The 21,856-nt window shown below is 42.7% G+C and overlaps 2 protein-coding genes across 4 annotated transcripts in view; both read left to right on the top strand.

Moving 5' to 3' along the window:
• Window positions 1-468: 468 nt before the first annotated feature.
• Window positions 469-12,136, top strand: pgm2 (phosphoglucomutase 2). The gene is made up of 13 exons (XM_079159953.1): window positions 469-971; window positions 2,878-3,045; window positions 3,265-3,456; window positions 4,984-5,067; window positions 5,640-5,833; window positions 6,129-6,318; window positions 6,508-6,605; window positions 7,296-7,476; window positions 7,757-7,850; window positions 9,277-9,406; window positions 9,499-9,691; window positions 10,752-10,885; window positions 11,187-12,136. The coding sequence occupies exons 1-13, from the start codon at window positions 897-899 to the stop codon at window positions 11,287-11,289; spliced, it is 1,836 nt and encodes a 611-aa protein (XP_079016079.1). The 5' UTR covers window positions 469-896; the 3' UTR covers window positions 11,290-12,136.
• A 547-nt stretch (window positions 12,137-12,683) lies between these two features.
• The window catches only part of tbc1d1 (TBC1 (tre-2/USP6, BUB2, cdc16) domain family, member 1), a 47,639-nt gene continuing 38,466 nt past the window's right edge, over window positions 12,684-21,856 (top strand). For 2 of the 3 annotated variants that reach the window (XM_079159228.1, XM_079159229.1), the window contains exons 1-2: window positions 12,684-12,779; window positions 13,598-14,232. In XM_079159228.1, the coding sequence (XP_079015354.1) occupies window positions 13,642-14,232 (591 nt within the window). In that variant the 5' untranslated portion in view covers window positions 12,684-12,779; window positions 13,598-13,641. Of the gene's footprint in view, window positions 12,780-13,597; window positions 14,233-18,732; window positions 18,864-21,856 lie in introns of those variants that run through there. The other variant, XM_079159230.1, reaches the window with a different exon arrangement.

A 21,856-nucleotide genomic window follows, 5' to 3' on the forward strand; every position in this document is an offset into this window, starting at 1 on the left:
AGTACATCAGAGTGAAGTACTGCAGTAAACACAGTACTTCATTAAATGTAGGCAATAACTGAACTACGTTATTAAACTTTCCACCTGGGTGCGTTCACACCAAACGCGACGAACGCGATGAACGCGGCGGGATTACATACAAAGTCTATGTACAAACGCGATGGCGCGATAGCGCGCCGCGTTTGACGCGTCAAAACGCCGAAACGCCCCAAACGCAGAAGTTGAAATATTTGAACTTCTGCGAAAAAATCGCATGACGCTCCAGCGCGATAGCCAATCAGCGTTGAGTTGCTCTCCACGTCATCAGTGAAGTCCTGCCGTTGCTAAATCAAAAAAAATGGAGGACAAGCTGATCGTCGAGGTTTGTGGCATCCCTGAGCTCTATGATACGTCCTCATATCTGTACCGCGAACGTTTGAGGGACTTCCACAACAAGTACAAAGCCGCAATTGTCCTTATTCCTTTCATGGTTGATTGCGGAAAGAAATAGCGGACAGTTGACTTCCAGCTCGATACGCCCCCTTTCTGGCGCGTCCAGCGCGATGGACGCGTTGCACGCGAATGAACACAAATAGTCCCCGGCGATGCCGGCGGCGCGATGGACGCGATGAACGCGATTCGCGCCGCGTTCATCGCGTTTGGTGTGAACGCAGCTTTAGAAACAGTCAGCGAGGTAATCCGTAATTTCCATATTTGCATCAACCAGCAACAGATGTGAAGCTCGTGACGCGTTACGTCGCTCCGCCCCGCGCGCTATGGACAGCCCGAGTGGTCACATTTTTTACAGCTGCATTTCTCGACCTGTGCTGTCAAAGGTTTCCGCGTGAGCGTACTCGCCTCGTGTGACCATCAGTTAGTAAGCTTCTGACAGCGTCTCGGCTCTGCAAAGAAGGGAAATGGAGAACGGTTTGTCCTCAACGGGGGACACCAAGCTGGATCAGGCAGTCAGCCAGTGGCTGCAGTATGACAAGGTGAGCTGACAGCTAGCGAGCTAGCTTAATGAGCTGTGGTCAGTGTGTCTACCTGGCGTTACATACAGTTACGTGATTCAGTGTTGGGCTAACTTCCAGTGTGATAATGTAGGGTTGTTTATAACATTAGGAAAACCACGAAGGATATTTCGCGGTAATGTCAAACAGCTGTGTAAAAATATAACTCAATAGTTCACTAATGGGATGCATCAAGTGCTGTGTCAGTGAAAGGCTGCGGTCGAGTCAACAGAAACTCTGATTTCCGTGGTCAACTCAGCAGACACTTACATTTTAGTGCGCCTATACGCTGAAATTTACGGTAAATGCATTCAAACGGCACAGATCGGGAGCGAGCGGAGGACTTTGCAAAGTTAGCAGAAAGATTAACGTGAAACAACTTCCGGTTTTCTACAGACGAACATCCGGTTTTCAGAATAAGATACCAACAAAGTATAAATATTGCATAATGGAAATAAGATTAAATTAATTATATTCACATTAAGTATAAAACATGTTGCCTGCATCTCGTGAGTTAAAGGGAAAATACACCTAAAGTGTGCGTAAAGTGTCTATTCTTTGATTTGCGGGTTTCATCTGAAGAAACCGGATGTTGTCTCACGTTAATCTTTCCGCTAACTTTGCAAAGTCCTTCGCTCGCTCCCGATCTGTGCCGTTTGAATGCGTTTACGGTGAATTTCAGCGTATAGGCGCACTCAAATTTAAGTGTCTGCTGAGTTGACCACGGAGATCTCAGTGTCTGCTGACTTGACCGCAGTAGTGAAAGGCTACACACAACGTTAGCTGCTGCTTTATTATTAGCTCTTGGTCAATTAACTAAACTTTATTGTGCTATTGTGTTACGTTACAATGCTGTATTTTTCAGATCTGTCATTTCTTAATGATTGATATAAAGACATTTTAAATAACTAGCTATGCTAATTCATGAGAATATAGTGTCACTGTTTATTATCGCCTTCCAGACCAATCATTATTGTCAATTCATTTTTAGTTTGACCTATAAAGTCAGTTCAGGAAGTTGTACTTAGTTTGAAATGGAGCAGTTCTTCAATGGAGGTTACCTTTTTATTTTTTATGATTATGTTTATGAAATTACCATGGAGGAAAGTCCCAGTATGTTGTGCTGTAAATGCATGAATCAAATATAAAAGCCTCACGTTCCACACAACGGTCCTCCTCCATACAGACTGATGTGCTACTGTGTTGTTGAGGAGCACACAGATGTGTAAGCAGGCTAACATGCATCCGGCCATCTGACCAACACAAACCGAGTCATTCATGGTCTTTACGAGACATGGGATGCCCCTAATCAAGTCACACTGGAGGAGAGACCCTGGTTCATTAGTCTCAACATGATTGCATTAGGGCGGCTTGCTCAATAGGAGGCATCATGGACCCATTCGCTGCATTTATGGCTGCAATTTGTAACCAGACTTTTTTTTTTTTTTTATTGGTGAAAATACAGGCAGAGCACAATTGTTCTGGATTTAACGTTTCCTTCAACCAGACTAATTCTTTGGTCTTAAGTTTATGCTTTATATAGAAAATGTACACATTCATTCATTCACATTGAAATGCACCATAGTTGACAAAGATGTCTTGCCTTTGCTTGTAAGTCAGTCAGGAGAACAAATGTCCTCGACACCGCACACAATCTGAACTACAGCTGAAACAATCCATCAGCGATTTGTTAGTTTTATAAAGACAACAGACTTAAAACAACACTTCTGGCAGCCCTAAGAAGTGACATAAACATTCTCTTTAAATCATCAGACATCATCATACTGTCTTTGCTAACAGAATGTCCAGTTGTAAGCTCTACATTACAGTTTTTGATAAATATAAGTAAATGTATATAAAACATGTGGGCTTGATTTTCCTTCCTCAGAACCCTAAGACGGCATCGATGGTGCGGGACCTGGTGAGAGATGGAGCGGTGGAGGCTCTGAAGAAATGCTTCTCCTCCAGGATGGAGTTTGGTACAGCAGGTCTGAGAGCAGCCATGGGCCCCGGCACGTCCTGTATGAACGAGCTCACTATCATCCAGACCACACAGGTCGGTGAACAGATAAACTGCTACCACACATTAAGCATCAAGAAACATGCAAAGCCATGTGTGCACGTCATTGATTCTTGCTCTCTGCTGTTTGAAGACACATCTTGTTACATGTCACTGTAGGATCTCAGTGGAGCTGCTGTGAAATATCCTTCACTGCATTTTAAACACAAGATTTCTCTTATTTCCCCAAATCTTTTTTTTTGTAATCACTGGCAGGGTTTCTGTAGCTACCTGGAGGAGACTTTTGATAACTTCAAGGATCGAGGGGTGGTAATCGGGTACGACGCCCGTGCCCACCCGCCCAGCGGGGGCTGCAGCAAGCGCTTCGCCAGCCTGGCTGCAGCTGTGTTCATCAGCCGAGGGGTGCCGGTCCACCTTTTCTCTGACATAACCCCGACACCATTTGTGGTAATATCTTAAACTTCTTTATATATATATATATATATAAATAATATGATATTGCAGTCACAATGTCTTAAAACAGAAGAATCATTTTACTGCCTACAATTTTTAACGTGCCTAATATCACATTTGTAGGGCAAAAAAACAAGTTGTGGAAGTCGGATCAGTTTGCTGGTGGAGCAGGTGACAGTGGCAAAGAAGCTAAAGGGCAAATTCCATTCAAAAAGTACACTTCCCCGTTGTATACTGCTGGTTGCATAATGCACATAGGATTCACCAGCTAATGCTCAGTTTAAAACGTGTGACCGTTCACCGACTTTGTGTCCACACTACACATGCATAAACCACACACGATGTTCTTTAGGGCTGTACCGAATGACTAACATAAGCTTCTGTTTTCTGACATTTTCAAATGAAACATCAAATGTCTGTCATCATATTTCATGACATTGTCATATTTTATGACAACGTCACCCTAAAAAACTAGATTTTTTCTTAGTATGGCTATATAAAGGTAACTTATGGGGCCGTTAGATTGCTGCTAGATCCCGTTACTACAGGTGTGTGACTCCTTTTGTGTGCGGCAAACGGGACAGCAAACTGTTATCTGACCGCAGTCAGCAGAACATATCTTTATATACAAGATTAACATTTTGGATATTATTCAACTATCCCTTCTTTCAATACATTTTGACTTTATTAGTAGAGTTATTGTAAATGTTTGGATCAGGAGTCGGAAACAATCCTACAGCCACCAATGGAATCTAATTCTACAAACAGTGCAACGCTAACAGCGTAAGTGTAGCCTGATCGTTATCTGCAACTTCAGCGTTGGAATATCATCGTTATAAAAGAAGCGTGGAACTATTCTGTACAACACTAATATTCCTATTGCAGCCTGACAATGATCACCAGTACATAGTGATACACTTTACCCGCCGTTCCTTTGCAGCATGACAGTGATCACACAACTATTTAGGTACGAATGAATTTGGCAATTTTAAACACAGAATGACCCGCAGCCACAAACTAGGACCAGTCAGGACCACTGTCGGCCTCTCCCATCACTCTAACTTCACACTGCTCATTTGTTTGTGTAGTTGTGGGGACACTGAGTCAGACACCTCATGATGGTCTTTTTTGTCTGACAAATGCACAGATTGTGAAACAGTCAATTAGTTATTTCCACAGATTTTCACCTGTATTTAATGTCCCCATGCACGTCCTGCAGCAACTAGTTTACAGTAAGTAAGTCGATCTGTTTATGGTAGAGAAGGTGTGTGGGCAGCACAGCAGAGGTTATGTTTCCACTAACAGGAGGGGAAAGAAGCCCAGCACATACATGTTCTACTGAAGTCACACACTAACCTCCAGTCCAAGATAACTTAATACAATTGTTCTTCAAGGACTGGTTATATACAACTGTCATCATTTTCTTTTTTTCTTGTTCTTTTCTTACAGTATACTTTGTTTTATACAGTGTATCTTTGAGTGTATTGGAAAAGTGACATATTTCTGTCCTGCTCCCTGCAGCCGTTCACAGTTTCACACCTGGGTCTGTGTGCTGGTATCATGGTGACCGCCTCTCACAACCCCAAACAGGACAATGGCTACAAGGTAACGGCTTTTACTTACTTGCTGACTTTCTTACTTACCTACTCCCTTACATGCTTGCTCACAACGTGCTATTTTGCTTAGTAACTTTCTTACTTACTTACTTGCATGCATGCCTACTTTCTTTCTTACTTACTTACCTTCTTGCTTGTTTGTCTGTTTGCTTACTTTCTTGCTATTTTGCTTGCCTGCTTAATTACATATTTACTTATTTGTTTGCTTACTTTCTTTCTTGTTTACTTACTTACTTAGTAACTTACTTACTTGCTTGCTATTCTGTTTGCTTGCTTACTGACTTACTTGTGAGTTCCTGTTTTCCTTGTCTTATATGTCGTATATATAGTGAACTGAGTTTGGTTTTGACTGTTGATCGGACAAAACGTCACAATTTGACTGCAGGAAATTGTTATGGCCTTTTTTAAATGTTCTCTCATTATGTAGAAAAACATTAAAAAAAATCAATAAATGAGAAAGAATTGGCAGATTTATCGATATTGAAAGCAATAGCTAGTTAGGGTCCTCACTCCTGGTTCTGTCTGCTGACTCGGTCCTCCGCTGCTCGGTCTGTGTCTCAGGTGTACTGGGAGAACGGAGCCCAGATCGTGTCTCCTCATGACAGAGGTATCTCCAAGGCCATAGAGGTGAACCTGGAGCCCTGGCCGGAGTCCTGGAGCGCAGAGGAGGCCCTGAAGAGCCTCCTGCTCCAAGATCCCTACCAGGACAGCCACACAGAATACTTCAAAGCCATCCAGAACCACTGTCATCACAGGTGCTTCATAGAGGACTACCGACTGAGCAGCAACTTACATTTAAAAAAACCAGAGGGAGGCTTTACTTAGAATGAGGAAACTGTTTTCCATTGATGATTGTAGTGTTTTGCTGCTTGACATCTGAAATGCATGTATGAAACACCACTGTAGGCCATACTAGGACACACACACACACACACACACACACACACACACACACACACACACACACACACACTACTAGAGTTTAAATAAGGAAAAACAAAGACACATAAAGAAAAAAGAATGTTTTGACTGTGGCTTCCTTCCTCACAGGGACATAAACAAGAGGTCAGAGGTGAAAATTGTGCATACATCTGTGCACGGCGTTGGCCACACATTTGTCCAGTCAGCTTTCAAGGCCTTCGACCTTCACCCTCCATACGCTGTCGAGGAACAGAAAGACCCAGACCCAGAATTCCCCACGGTGAAATATCCCAACCCTGAGGAAGGAGAGGGAGTGCTGGTATGTTGCGGACATTCACATCACATGCGGTCACGTATAGACAGTGTGTTTTTGGTTGAAGGTGCAGTGTGTGTGTGTGTGTGTGTGTGTGTGTGTGTGTGTGTGTGTGTGTGTGTGTGTGTGTGTGTGTGTGTGTGTGTGTGTGTGTGTGTGTGTGTGTGTGTGTGTGTGTGTGTGTGTGTGTTGCAGACACTGTCGTTTGCACTGGCAGACAGGGAGGGGGCCACTGTTGTGTTGGCGAACGACCCTGATGCTGATCGACTGGCCATCGCTGAGAAGCAGGAGAGGTCAGTGTTGATGCTCCATCCTTCAACATTTCATCAGTGGTTACCTTCCTATCTGCCTAAAAGTATTCGTCTGATGTAAATGAATCGAGGGCCAATATGAAAGTGTCATTATCTCAGTATTTAATGTTATTGTGATAAATCAGAGGAAAATCTTAGCATAAAAATAATCGAATGTATAAAAAAACACAACATTTTGTTGTCATTGGAGCTGTTTTCAACTCAACACATTTTTACAGTACAAGTGCAAGAATGTCACACCCCTTTGATAAGAGTTTGAAATGTTGTAAACCTCTGATTGAGATGATGAAGGATGTTTATTTTAAGTGGGTTCACCAAAACCCCAAAATTAGAACCAGGTGTTTGGAAATAACTAGCCACCAAAATCCCTGTGAAATGTGGTGAATATTAAATTTTTTCACATTTACTTATTCATTCATTTCACTGTTCAGTTGCATGTTTTGAAAGTTTTATCTCCCTACGTCTTTGTCTCAGTAGCGATTTAAAGCCACCTCCACATGGCCAAGAATACACAGTCCAGAAATCTCAGCATCGCCCTTAAAAAGCCATCCTGGGTCATTTTTGTGCAACAGCAGATTGTGAACTCCTCACAGAGGAAATGCTTTGAATAACACAGTCTGCTGGTATAAACGGCTATATGTGATACGTAACGTCCGTCTCTCTCTGTGTCAGTGGACAGTGGCGAGTGTTCACTGGCAATGAGTTGGGGGCGTTGCTTGGCTGGTGGATGTTCCGCTGCTGGAAAGAGCAGAACTGTGATGCTGCTGCGGTGAAAAACCTCTACATGCTGTCCAGCACCGTCTCCTCCAAGATACTGCGCGCCATCGCCCTCAAGGAAGGCTTCCACTTTGAGGTGACGCTCGTGAAGTCCAAGGCTGTGATTTGTGTCCAAACGTGTGCTTTACTGCAACAGCAAGGCAGCCGTAACAACATGTTCCTGTGTTTCAGGGTCTCATGAAATGCTTTCAGCAGGACCACTTTAAGAGAAAACTGTAAATAAATGTGGCCAATGGATGTTAGTGATACAGTTAAATTAATTCTATTATTGGGAGGCTTCTTCACCGTTGCAAGTGTTGATTGTCGTTATTATTTCAAACCACACTTGACGTCTACTGTCGCCGCTGTTTGGACAGGAAACGCTGACGGGGTTCAAGTGGATGGGAAACCGAGCCAGAGACCTTTTGGACCAGGGCAAGACTATTCTGTTTGCCTTTGAGGAGGCCATAGGTATGCACGCACACACACACACACACACAAATGAATGTTGTCCACGGGCATAATCATAGGAAAGTGGTTCTGATTAACGATCCTCCACGATGTCACAAAGTAAGTTGATTTGATCAGTAAGTAGTCACCTGATGTACATGTATCTAGGGTCAGCTGACGGACAAGATATAAACTTGGATGAGGCGTTGACAGACCTTACTCTATAATAGAAACTGCAGAAGAAGAGTACACATAGAAGTCAATGCACACTTTAAATTAAAACATGTAGACTGGCAAAGTTTGTTAGGTGCAATAAATATGCAGTTTCTCGTGTAGTCTGTCTTCGTGTCCTCACTCTGTCCTGCTACATGTGTCTCAGCGTGGGATGTAGGATTGGAGGCCCCTTGTGTTTGTTGTTTTTTGCCTTTATTATATCCACATTACTGATGAATATTAATCAATATTTTGTGAAAGCACCAATGGGCAACCGTACAATATCGTTAAAATATTGATATCTCAGTAATTGGTCAAAAATATTGTGATATTTGACTTTTCCCCCATATCGCCCAGCCCTACTCTTAGTATAAGCAGTGTATCCATAAATATTTCTACTTTTTGGGCCACAATTTGACCCTTGGCCTAGTCCCTCCCTCGAATGCAGACTGGCCAATCACAGCGTAGCATCGGGCAGCTCTGACCAGGGTTCCGACAACCATCTGGCTCTGCTCCTTAGACTGCAATAGTTTCTCTCTGAATATATATATATATATATATATATATATATATATATATATATATTTATTCAGCAAGTACAGTTAGTGACAGTGTGGGCTCCATGGAGAGCTTGATGGAGAAGCAGTGGGGGGCGGGGCTTAGCGAAGGGTCAAATCGTTGCAACCTTTGTTTCAGAGCAATAAAGCCAGCGCTCTTCAACTTCTTCAGAACACATGAAGCAGCAAATGTCTTCTGAAGTGTCACTGGTTTTGTAACCATGTCGTACAGTTACTAGTTAAATGAACACATCATCCATTAATATCAGAATGCATGAAAATGTCAGTGGTGTCAACTGAGGACCTTGGTCTTGGTCAGTTAGCCACATGCGTCTGGTTTAAGGTCGCTTGAGGTTAATACGACAGATCAACACACACACACACATACATCACATACTTTAGTACATTCCCATATAACACCATTATGATCCTGTAATTGGAATCACATGCCTTTGCACCCACTGTTAGTAATAGAAGTAAGTGACCGACAGCAGCTGGAGGTTTATGCACACTGGGGATGAACTGTGTGTGTGTGTGTGTGTGTGTGTGTGTGTGTGTGTGTGTGTGTGTGTGTGTGTGTGTGTGTGTGTGTGTGTGTGTGTGTGTGTGTGTGTGTGTGTGTGTGTGTGTGTGTGTGTGTGTGTGTGTGTGTGTGTGTGTGTGTGTGTGTGTTTCAGGGTATATGTGCAGTCCCTCTGTATTGGACAAGGATGGAGTGAGTGCTGCAGCCATAGCAGGAGAGATGATTTCCTATCTGGCCACGAAAAGCACAAGCCTTTCTCAACAAGTCACTGCCATCTATGAAGAGTAAGACGCGCATGTTTGAATTACACTCGTCTGTCTTTGATTTGTCTTTGTGAGATACTTGAGCTCTGTCTCTCTCTACTCCTCACTGTCAGGTACGGCTACCACATCAGCAAGAACTCCTACTTCATCTGCCACGACCAGGATGTGATCCGCAGCTTGTTCGGGCGCCTGCGCAGCTACGGCGGCCAGAAGGACTCGTATCCCACTGAATGCGGCCGCTTCTCCATCTCTGCTGTACGAGACCTGACCACCGGCTACGACAGCAACCAGCCCAGTAACAAGGCTGTAAGTGGACCCACGTGTTAGAAACACGACTCCCAGTAAATGATAATGCTGCTCCATCGCGAAAGACAAGTTATCTCAAAAAGAGATTTGATCTCAATTGGTTTCACCTGTTTCAATAAATAAGACAAAATTAGCAACCGTTTGCTAACACGTTTGCCATGTCAACTTAAAAAGGTGATGGATGATGTGTCAATGTTGTGTTCGCAACTTTCCACCACCCTGTGTTTTACTGCTGCAGTAGTTGCAAAAATAAACACAGAAACTGAATATTTGCTACATTCTTGTATTTAGTGTACAGTAACAGACTGTAGTCGACCTGTGAGCCATGCAGATCCCCCGCCGTCGTAGTGTGAAATAAAGATGTACTGCCGATCGTTATTGGCTGATATTCAGTAAAAATATGCGATCGGGTGATCAGCATTAATGCTTTGCATACCCCTGATAACGCGACATTATGAAAAACAGATCTGCGTTGAAATCAGAAGGAGAGCTCGTAACATAGCGGCACTGAGCTAACAAAGGTCAATTATTACGCTGTCATGTCTTCAAATGTAATCCAAAGTGTAGTTTTGTTAGAGAGGGAGTTATGGCCCGTTTCACTTCCTTACACCAAGTCTAAAAAAATACAATATTTGATTTCCTCATTTAAATTGTGGGTGTTTTTTTTTTGCAAACAACTATAAATGACTATAACCGAGAAAAAGGAAAACATTTAGAATGTTTGACAGTTAACACTGATTTTGGGGCGGTTGAAATAATTTTTTGAGTCAATAGTAAAAAAAAAAAAAGCCTCTTTAACAAAACAAAACCACAAAAACGATCTGTATCGGCGGCAAAAAACCTGCTCGGGTGTCTCTTAAAATTATAGTTGCTTTTTTTTTCTGCTGGTCCGACTTGTGACCCAAAACCGTGATACGATCCGACCCATGATTTTGTGATCCGTCGCACCACTATTGATATTGAATGCACATGTGTGTGTTGATGGAGACCTTCCCTCTAGCTGTCCTTGTTTCCTTTCTGATGATGTTTTTCCATCCGTCCCGCCTCTCTGGTGTCCCAGGTCCTTCCCAGCTCCAGCTCCAGTCAGATGATCACCTTCACCTTCTCCAACGGATGTGTGGCCACCATGAGGACCAGCGGCACGGAGCCAAAAATCAAATACTACACTGAACTCTGTGCTGCCCCTGGCAACAGGTAGGTCGCCGTAGAGACCAGGCCAGGGAAGTGACAAACGTCTTCAGCTAATGATTACTTTGATGGTCCATCGTTTCTACTATAAAATGTCTGAAAATATGTTGTTGTTAGTCAAACTCAAATGATATTCTCACCTTGGTGAAGCTGGAGCGAAGAACTGTTTTTACTTGAACAATTGAGAGATTATCATAATCGTTGCCGGGTACTTTTCTGTAGGTCGGCTAATTGTTTTTGCTGCAAATGTCACCGGGACACCGTCGACGCCGTGTTTCCCACTCTGACTCTTTGCGTCCTCTAACAGTGACGTGACGCACCTGAAGAAGGAGCTGGACGACTTGGTCGACGCCATTGTTGAAAACTTCTTTGAGCCCGAGAAGAACAAGCTGCAGCCCAAGCCGAAGTAGAGCGCCGACAGCCATGTCTTAATTAATCCAGAAGGGATTCTTGATTTAACATAAACCTGACCTCGATCTCCTTTTATGACCAATGTGTTCTCTGAGCTTACCTCAGGGCCGGAGATCTTAAACCACAACTGTTAGACGTCATTCCTGCTGTCTCCCTCTGGTGATTAGATGCACACATTGCTGTATATTAAGTACGCACCCCCCCCCCTCCTCCAGCATCAACTGCAAAGCTGCTAACACGAAGAGTTCCAGAAGTGTCTATATGAGAACTGCTCAGACTATTGACACTTAAATGGATGTCGTTAAACTCTGAACGTGTAATATCTTTAATACGGTACTGCATTGAAAGTTGAGCTGTCATTCCAGAGTTAGCTAGTTAGTAAAATGACCAAGCCTAAAAGCTTAGAGCACCACCAAGTGGAGATATTGTACTTGTACTGCTCATTACTTGATGTGAATAGTTAACATTCAAAGGGACTCTTTGACACCACAACGTTAAATCTAAGACATTTCACTTCCCACTATGTAGTTCATGTTGACTCTAGAAGTGTGTATCTAGCAGCTCACGTTCTACTCATGTGCCTCCCATTCCAGAATGCTGTGCCGAAAGTACAATCTAACTCAATAAAAAAAAAAGAAAAAAAAAAAGGTTTTTAGTGGTGCACTTGGGGACAAATGTCTGGAGGGGTAAAGCGCACGCACACACACACAGAGATGGGCAAAAATACATCAAAATGTAAGTACCCCCAAATAAATGTATTACAACAAAATACAAAATACTGGTGCCAGAAAATGTAACAAAATACATGTATTTTGTATTTAAAATATAGGAAATACTTTTTTCTGGATTTTCTGTTTTCTCACAATTTGGTATAGCAGAGCATTAGCATGTTAGCATCGATCGCTAGCTTGATATTATAACCATCACCTTGTATATACAATAGACTATGTAGCCAGACCCAGACATAAGTTATACATCAAGCTAGTTGACATCTGTCACACTCAGATACAATATTTAACTTGACAGACAATCCGTTGAACTTGAAGTTCTGAAGGCTGAGCTCATGAACTGTTTTTTGATTCGTGGAGAAAGTATTTTGAGTATTTTAAATACAAAATTACTCCACTCTAAAGTATTTTGTTACAAATTACGTTAGATTTTTAATCGGCCTTATCAAATACAAATTACAAAATACACAAAAGTAATTGAAATAGGTATTTCAAATACAAGTAATAGAAATACTGCCCATCTCTGCACACACATTACGTGCGGACACCAGCATCTTCCGGTAGCGCATGCATGCAGGCAGCATGCACTTGTCATGCCCCCATCTGAGCGTGGAGAGGAGAGGAGGGAGGTCTGCTCCGTCTTCTATATTTAACTCAAACTAGAGACCGGTGTGAAGCCTCTCTGTGTGTACATACGTTGTTGCTCTGTAATACGCTTCGATCTCTCTTGGTGGTGCATCGGACAGGACTTCAGTGAACAGGTAAGAAGGATGTGCCGGCGTGAGAACAGCGGAGAAAAATCATCTTAAATGGATTTAAACAAATGTGCGCTTTGGGAATAGCACGCACGAATGGTGCGCACCGCACCAGTTCGTGCGTAAAAGTAAACTTGTGCCGTGCGTAAAGATCACAATAAGCGGTCGGAGAAGGCGTGCGAGGGGGTCTGCTCTCCTCGGAAATCAACATTCTAACTTCCGTCGTTGTCGTGGTGCAGCAGACCGACCTATAGTGGCGCACTGTCCCAGCTGGGTTAAGTTGAGGATTTATTTATATTGCAAGGTCAAATATGAGGTAGGGCATGCCGTTTCGTTTTATTTCTCTTATGTAATGATTGCATAGCTGGTATGATCCATTTATTATCGGCATGCTCATCATGTCCTGCTGTTTATGTTGACGTAGTTGCTTATTCAAACCTTTTCCCCACGGCTTCCACGTACGAACTCTACACGCCTCTGTCTATCAGTGATCATAGCGGTTATGATGTCGTTGTGCGGTTGGGGGGGGGGGGGGGGGGGGCGCTGGACTCTCTGTCTGTCTCTCAAGACAAACAGCAGGCCAAGTGGCCTCCTCATACTTAAGCTGTCAGGTGTTCGTGTGTCCTTGAGACTGTAAAAAGTGTAGGTCAGTGCTCAAGTCATGTGTTTCTGGTTGGGTAAACAACACCAGGTGTTTTTTTTACAGTACCCTCCAGATGACCCTGTGACTGCTGCAGGCAAAGACTCAGCTGAGTCAAAGTGGAGCACAGTAAATTTCCCCCTTCTAAATCAGACGCCTCTGTGCCCTGACTGATGTTTTGCAGGTAAACAGCAGAGGCGGGCGTCTGCCTCCGGCCCCCAGCAGGCCATGGAGGGACTCTACTTTGAAGTGAAGCCCAGGAGAGATGAACCCTCTGAGAAACCCCTTCCTAAAATAAGGTCCAACCGCCGCTCATGTCCATCACTCCCACATCTCGCCTCTTCCGCAACGTGTCCTCAGAAACACTCTGCGAGGAAGAGGATTGCATCGTGGGGGGCAAAGGTAGAGGAGGAAGAAGAGGAGGAGGAGGAGGAAGTACGATACAAACTGACGTTGATCGGCTCTCTGCCCGTCCACCACCTGACCACCATGGCCATGCTGCCCTGGGTGGTGGCCGAGATCAGCAAGTCTGCAGAGAAGAGTCCGGGGGCCGCGTCGCGGTCCGGGGGACAGTCGGGCCCCTCCGCCCGCAATCAGACAGTAATTCTGTGTGTGTCGGTGTCTTGGGTGCGCTGCGTGTCCGTCCTGGGAGAGGGGGTCGTCTGGGACCCCCTGACACACACAGTGCTGTTTGAGTGTCGCCCCCACCAAGTGACGAAGCTGATTCACAACAGCCAGGAGCCCAGCAGCTTTGGCTGCCTGGTCAGAGACGCACCGAGCTGCTCCTGCTACGTGTTCCGGTGCCAGGACAGCACAAAGGTAGGTCATAAAATACAGGGGTATGCAAAGTAACAATTAAAAAAAAGGTATACTATAAAAAAAACACACAGCTACAACGGAAGACCAAAGGGCCAAATCATCTGCACTCCGATGACAGATGCACTGATCAAATGAATGCCAAATCATTTCATAAACCAGGTGGAACAGTCTCATAACCCGACGCACAGATTGGAAGACACGCATCAATGTTTATCACTGAGGGAAACTGGATCTCGCTTTGGCATTACAGATTCCACGTACACTCTACTTTTACTCCAGCAACATAAACACCGACAAAACATTCACATGCCCGCGCTGACCAACACACTCATGACCTCCAAAAATCCTTTCACCTCTCCTCCACATGGCGAGCTCTCTCGCCGGCCGGCCTCGGCACTGTGATGTCCCAGCTGGTGTCCCGAGTCGAGCCAGAGACATTCGATAGCGCCATGCCCCAACATACCAAAGACAATGGAGGATCCCAAATGAGTCAGAGAAGGCAGAGTATAAAATGGCAGTTTGACTTTGATTTAATCAGAATCAGCTTTATTGGCCATGTATGGGTACGCGTACATGGAATTTGACTCCGGTTTTCACTTTGGTCTGAACGTACATAAACAAGTTTACAAATAAACAAGAAAAATATAAAAAAATAAAACAGATGTAAGTACAAACATTTAATGACGATGTACAATAACACACATATATATATATATATATATATATATATATATATGCAGATGAATTGCACTCAATCTCACACACACAGACACACACACACACAGGCTGTGTGTGTGTAGGGAGAGTCAAACAAGCTTGCTTTACATTAACCAAGCAGGATGTAGAACCGAGTTTCCATGGTGACCACTTCCTGTGGCCCAGCGCCTGTGTTTTCGTTTTGTGGAGTTTGTGCACACACGTGTGTGTGTGTGTGTGTGTGTGTGTGTGTGTGTGTGTGTGTGTGTGTGTGTGTGTGTGTGTGTGTGTTGCTTGTTGTTCTCTCTCTCTGCTTCAGCACTTTGGAGAATGTGATGATGATGATGTCAAGCTGACCACCTGTTGCTCTATCTCTGTCACATTGGGACACACACACACACACACACACACAGCATGCATGCATGAATATGTGTGGCATTCCTGAGCATTGCCAAATGTCAATACAAGACTATTTTTGCTTTAGTAATATATATACAGTATATATATATAATATAGGTGCATGAACTGCAGTGAACCAGATCTGTGAACGTTTATACACAGGAAACACTGAACCACACACACACACTTCGGGGAGTTGATGGTACATTTATTTGCATCACAATTGTATGTGCAGCAAACAACAGAGTGCTTAACTATGGGCTTGCATTTAAAAATAGAGAAGAGGAGAAAATGCTAATAGTCCAGATGACATTTTGCTGCACTTTATCATAACAGGCATGATGAGCCCTTGTGATATTAAATGTGACCTTTTGTCCAGCATGCAGTGATAGCAGTAATGATAGTTAAAGGGCCAGTGTAGGATTTAGGGGGATTGTATTGGAAGAAATTGAATATAATATTCATAATTATGTTTTCATCAGTGTATAATCACCTGAAGCTTAGAATGGTTGTGTTTTCGTTAGCTCAGAATGAGCAGCTCATATCTACGGACACCGCCATGGTTCTACAGTAGCCCAGAAAGGACAAACCAAACACTGGCTCTCGTGAGAGCCTTTTGCATTTTTTACGTTACCTGAAGGCCACCGTAGTTTTCAACACACTTGGCAAGGGAGGGGTGAGCAGAGATGTGTTAAATTGGTTGCAATCTGCAACCTCACCGCTAGATGCCACTAAATCCTACACACTGCTCCTTTTAAGGTAATGTAATACGTCAATGATGGCCCTCGATTTTACAGAGGTGCAAGTGTATGGAGCTAAATCCAGGTCAAAGGTTTTGTTCATTTGAAAAAATTCAGGTTCAAGTTGTGGTCTTGAAAAATACAGCAATGTATTCAAAATAAAAATAAGGATATAATATAATTTTGATTCAGCTCTGGAATTTTAGTTCTTATGTTTTTCAGTTTCATATTTTATATTTTCAGATTCAAATCTTTTTTTTTTTCGGTTTCAAATCTTTTTCACTTTCAGGTATTTTTTTTCAGTTCAGATCGTTTTTTTTCATTTCAGGCTTTTGACTCGATCTAGCGTGGGGGGCGTGGCATCATCTGAGAGGGGCGTGTCATCATGAGTGACAGCATAAAACTCCCTCTTGTGGCCAAATGGGTCAATGACGCTGGTCTTCAATATGTGTTTCACTGCTGATCTGAACTGAAAAAAACGACCTGAAAGTGAAAAAAAGATTTGAAACCGGAAAAATATAAGAACTAAAATATCAAAATATATATGAAAGTGAAAAATGAAAACAAAAATGAATTTTAAAAAATTCCAGAACGGAATCAAAATGATATTCAACCCAAAACATTTTTTCATTCACTTGTTTTTCTATTTGGAATACATTGCTGTATTTTTTCAATGTTCAAGACCACAACTTGAACTTTCAGGTTAAAATTTCTTTTTTAAATGAACAAAACTTTTGACCTGGATTTCTTTCCATACAAGTGTACGTGTGTGTGTGAGAGAGGCCTCAATGAGATTAGGGAAAATACTCACCCAACAAAATCAAACTGCTAAAAAATATGACAAATATGACTTTTCATACATAAGAGTCATATGAGACATTCAAGATATTCGCGATCCAATTCATTAGCTGTGTTTTGATATTCACTGTGCAGTAATTTATAATCATGTAGAGATGTCTGCTGTGAGCATTATTTGTTTGAAAATAATCATTGCAGGAAAAAGTGTCATTAGTACAAAATGTAAGTCCTGCTGAAGAAAAGCTTCTTCTTCTTCTGTGTCAGGGGGACAGAAACCTCTCAGAGGGTCTGTGGTGTTTTCCTCTGCTGCTCCTGCAGTGGCACAAAGTAACCACCAGGTGTCACCACTGAAGCGTCCAACGTTCACAATGCTTCAGCGTGAACATTTCATGAATGCACGTTTGCTTATTTGATTTCGGGTGCCGCGTGTTTGTGTTTTAATTCATCATTAATTCTAAATAATTATGTAATTATTTTTATTTATTTAATTATTTAGCTTTTTTATTACCTGATCACTATTCTGCAAGTCAAACGGTGGTAATGACTAAATGACTAATGTACTATTTTATTGTTTTCTAGTCAATTTGGACAGTTAACAGGCACTGGTCCATTCAATCTAGTTACTGGTACTGACAGTATTTTGGTTACACAATAACCTCTTATTTTCATCACTAGTCAGTGTTCACCAGTGACCTCAGATTAATTGTGCTATCAGACTATTGGTGATTAATTTACAGTGATCATGATGATTAAAATAACTGTTCTCTTTTAAATATCAACATGTAATTAAGTAAATATATAGTTCACTATTAATTACAAACAGATCACCACAATATTAGATTTGTATTCCATGTTTATGTGTGACAAGTTTGCTTGTGACAGAAAAGTCAAAAAGTCTGACTTAATAAAAACTAAATTTACATACAAACCCACTGTTTCCTCTTAGATTAGATATTAGTAAATAATAACCACATGTGATACTTTATTTTTCCCTACTAACTGTTGCATATCACTATTTGTACTTGCCATTAAATAATGAAATGAATCATAATGGCTTTTGATTGAGTCCTACAACTGTCAACACGTGGGTTTGACTAGTCCAGTATATAAAAAAATCTATACAGAGGTGAATTAATTGAATCACTCTTTATAAGTAACTGGTGGTAAAAAACAAACACACAGATTAGATCAGGTCTTGGTCTTACAGTAGTTAACCTATTGGTTCATTGTAAGACACAAAGGAGACGGTTAATGATATTTACTGGATGTTACTGTCAGTAATCTACAACACAAACTGTAATCAGTTCTGCACTGACGCTGTGGAGCTTGAGACAAAGCGGTGTCAAATGTTGACCGAAGGACTTTGACATAACAGTTGAAACTTCATCATTCATTCCCAGCTATCAGTGCATCCCACGGGCATTCATTCCTGCTTGATGAGGTCTGCTCTGCTTTACAGACCGGAAATACTGTTCATACTCGGCCATAGCAACGAAGATAACAGTCTTAATCATGCAACGGTTTAGTGAAAACCTCCCAAAAGTCCACCGCCTAAAGTTTGACTACCCCGGGACAGGAACTGTGTCCACCCCAATTTCCAAACGTATTGGCGGATTTAGCTGCGACAAGCTAACCACGGTTAGCTAGAATAAAGTCGGAAGTTGGGCAGTTGACCTGTCAAAACAAAAGCAAACAATGTTGCGTGTGAAATATATCCATGGGGAGTGATTAGAATGATCTTACTTTGAAATTCCCAAACCGGATGTGTTATAATTGTATGTTGGCCAACTTGACGATTAAGCGCAGGCTCCTCTGCTTCAGGGAGCAAGATCAACTTTCCAATGAAATGATATTGAGGTGTCCCACACTGTCAGAGACAAGTCGCAGAGAAGTAGCGTTAATCGCTCAGGTCTCGCTTTGGTGAAGTTTATGGCGGATGGGATGAAAGCGCGACTCCAGCGACTCAACTTGTTCAACATCAAACAAGAGCAGAAAGATGTAAGTTACGTTTAAAACGCGCTGTTGTTTAATTTCCTTGCCGTGCTAAGTGGTGAGTTAGCTCGTTAGCGTTCCCATTAGAAACCTGTCGTTAGCCAAGTTCAACAAGTTAGCTCTCGTTAACGTTAGCTAAGTTACACGACTTGTTACGCGACTCCAGCAGAATAGTCGGTACATGTCTAGTATTGTTTTCCCACACTCGTTAGTTTTAATACACGTTCTTTATTTAGCTAACTACACTATTCTTTCTGTACAATGTGCCCGTTTGTTTGACAGTGAACATACCAAGTGACCTTTTAACATAGATGCTCTAATTTCTCTTAACTGTAACATTGTGGGACATCTGGCTACTGCAGTAGCTGGTCAAGAACCCTCCCATAACTGGTAAAGAACCCTACCATAGCTGGTCAAGAACCCTACCATAACTGGTAAAGAACCCTACCATAGCTGGTAAAGAACCCTACCATAGCTGGTCAAGAACACTACCATAGCTGGTCAAGAACCCTACCATAACTGGTCAAGAACCCTACCATAGCTGGTCAAGAACCCGACCATAGCTGGTCAAGAACCCTACCATAGCTGGTCAAGAACCCGACCATAGCTGGTCAAGAACCCTACCATAGCTGGTCAAGAACCCGACCATAGCTGGTCAAGAACCCTACCATAGCTGGTCAAGAACCCTACCATAACTGGTAAAGAACCCTACCATAGCTGGTCAAGAACCCTACCATAGCTGGTCAAGAACCCTACCATAACTGGTCAAGAACCCTACCATAGCTGGTCAAGAACCCTACCATAGCTGGTCAAGAACCCGACCATAGCTGGTCAAGAACCCGACCATAGCTGGTCAAGAACCCTACCATAGCTGGTCAAGAAAGGATGAGTGTAAACGTCATCTCTGAGGTTGCTGTTTTTCTGCTGGCTGTAGTTATTCAGGGTCACTTGGGTTTCTAGCAGGTTTAAATTGAATGTACTGTTGGAAGTTAAAGAAAATGTATAAATGTATTTACAATAGATGTGCCAACTTTGAAGTTTGAAGATTTCATTTTTTGAGCTTTGGTACTTTCTGTGGATGTTTATTTGACAGGTAGTTAATAGAGTGGAGATTTTAATACAGCGTGTATTGTCAGTCAGTCAGGTTTATTATTGTTTATCTGCTGCAAGCTATAGTGTGTGCCTGTGGCGGGGGTCAGAACAAGACCGTCACCGTCACTGCTAGTGGTTATATATTTTGAGCTATAGTTAATTGGAGATTAAAAAACAACCTATTTTTAAGCAAACGTGGCAAAATAATAAGTCTTTCATAACATTTTTCACATTTCTTTTTAAACAATTCTAACAAAAATAATTAGTTGATTCCTGGAAAAAATAATGCGCAGATTAATCGATTTTAGGAAATGATCATTAGTAGTTTTCTGAACAGTCTCATTTGTGCCAGAGAAACTTGGTCAGTGCATCATCGCCCTCATAACTCACGGTGTTGCTCAACAGTCTACAATCACTCCAGTCACTAAATATGCCATTCTTCCTCAACTGGATGCTGTTAAAGCTGCAGCTCCTGTTAATCAGTGCTTTAGTTGACTGTCCGACCCTCTGTAGAGTTGAGTACATGAAAATCCAGTCTGCTGAGCCGTTGTAAACACGAGCCAAATGTAGGTGTATGAGAGTGAGTCACGGGGATATCACCTCCACAAGCATTGTGCTCACGCCAGGACTGACTCCTGGAAATGGAGGCGAGGTCACGCGGTGCGGCTCCAGCTCTGAGGACCTCGTAGCCTCGTCCTACAGTGAGACTCAATGTCACCATTTGAACTGCAAAATATTGGGGAGAGTGTGGCCGTTTGTTCCCCCCAGATTAAGCGATTGTGATGGAGGGTGATATTTACTGGGTTTGAATGACTCGGCCATCTCCAGAATGACTTGACTGAAATAACTTCCTCACATTCAACAACTGCCTTCACTTCAGCTTTTTAGATTTTGACAAGAAAAATGTTGTTGTAGAACAAAAGTAATTGGGGTTAATGACCACCCAAATTGTCCCAAGAGTGCTTGGAATCTCCCTTTGTCTTTGTGCCATGCCCTCTTCTGGTAATCCCTCTGGTCTCACATGCCTCTCCCTCCCTCTTCCTGTGACACGGTCTTTGTGCCGCTTTTAACTTTAAAACTGGAGGCCCCCCTCTGCCTTCATGTAACTGACCGTCTGTCTTTGTATGTTCTTGCTCTTACTTGCCGAGCAGTCTGTCTTTGTTTTTGTTCATTTGACGTTTTTTTTTTTTTTTACCTGCCTCGCTAGTCATCCTGTCAGACTTTGAGCTCCACCTAACAATCTTCCTAGATGAGGACATTATCTGTGAGCCTCACTGACCTCGTTCATTCTCAGCCGGGAGTTCATTGTGACTCAGCAGAGCACTTTGACAACAAGCCCCTACATTGTGTCCTCGCTATCACATTTGAATGAGTTCGTCATCTCCGCCTCGCTTCGTCTTTGTGCTGTGAAGTGGCTCCTTAATCCCAACAGAGGGATGTCAATGTGTCGGACTGCTTTACGACTACCCCCCCCCCCCCCCCTTAATGTTTTTTTTCCTCTTTCTGTCTTTTCGTGCTTCACTTTCTGTCAGTAATGGTTCTCGTCTGCCGGGTGGCTCCTCTGTACTTTGAACTTGTGGCTTCGCTCCACAAGACCCGGGCACATGACCATGGGAAGTGCAGAAGTGGGGCTTTTTCTTCTCTGGCTCGTCATCCCTGTTGTTGATGTTTCTAGGCCGGCTGCTGTGTGCTGTGTTCAGCCACATTCCTCTGGAACTTCTCATTTTGTATTAGTTGAACCAGTTTATCCATTCAGGCTCGTGTTGTAGATCTGACCTACAGTGATTATACAAAGTATTTTGATTAAGGTGGTGCGTTAGAGTAATTTGTCTTTTCATTCATTAATGCAGATCATTAACTAGATACTAAGATAGTTTTGAGCAACACAGTTGGTGATTCTATGAATG

The sequence above is a fragment of the Pholis gunnellus genome (assembly GCF_910591455.1).
Source record: "Pholis gunnellus genome assembly, chromosome: 5".
NCBI classification, from domain to species: domain Eukaryota; kingdom Metazoa; phylum Chordata; class Actinopteri; order Perciformes; family Pholidae; genus Pholis; species Pholis gunnellus.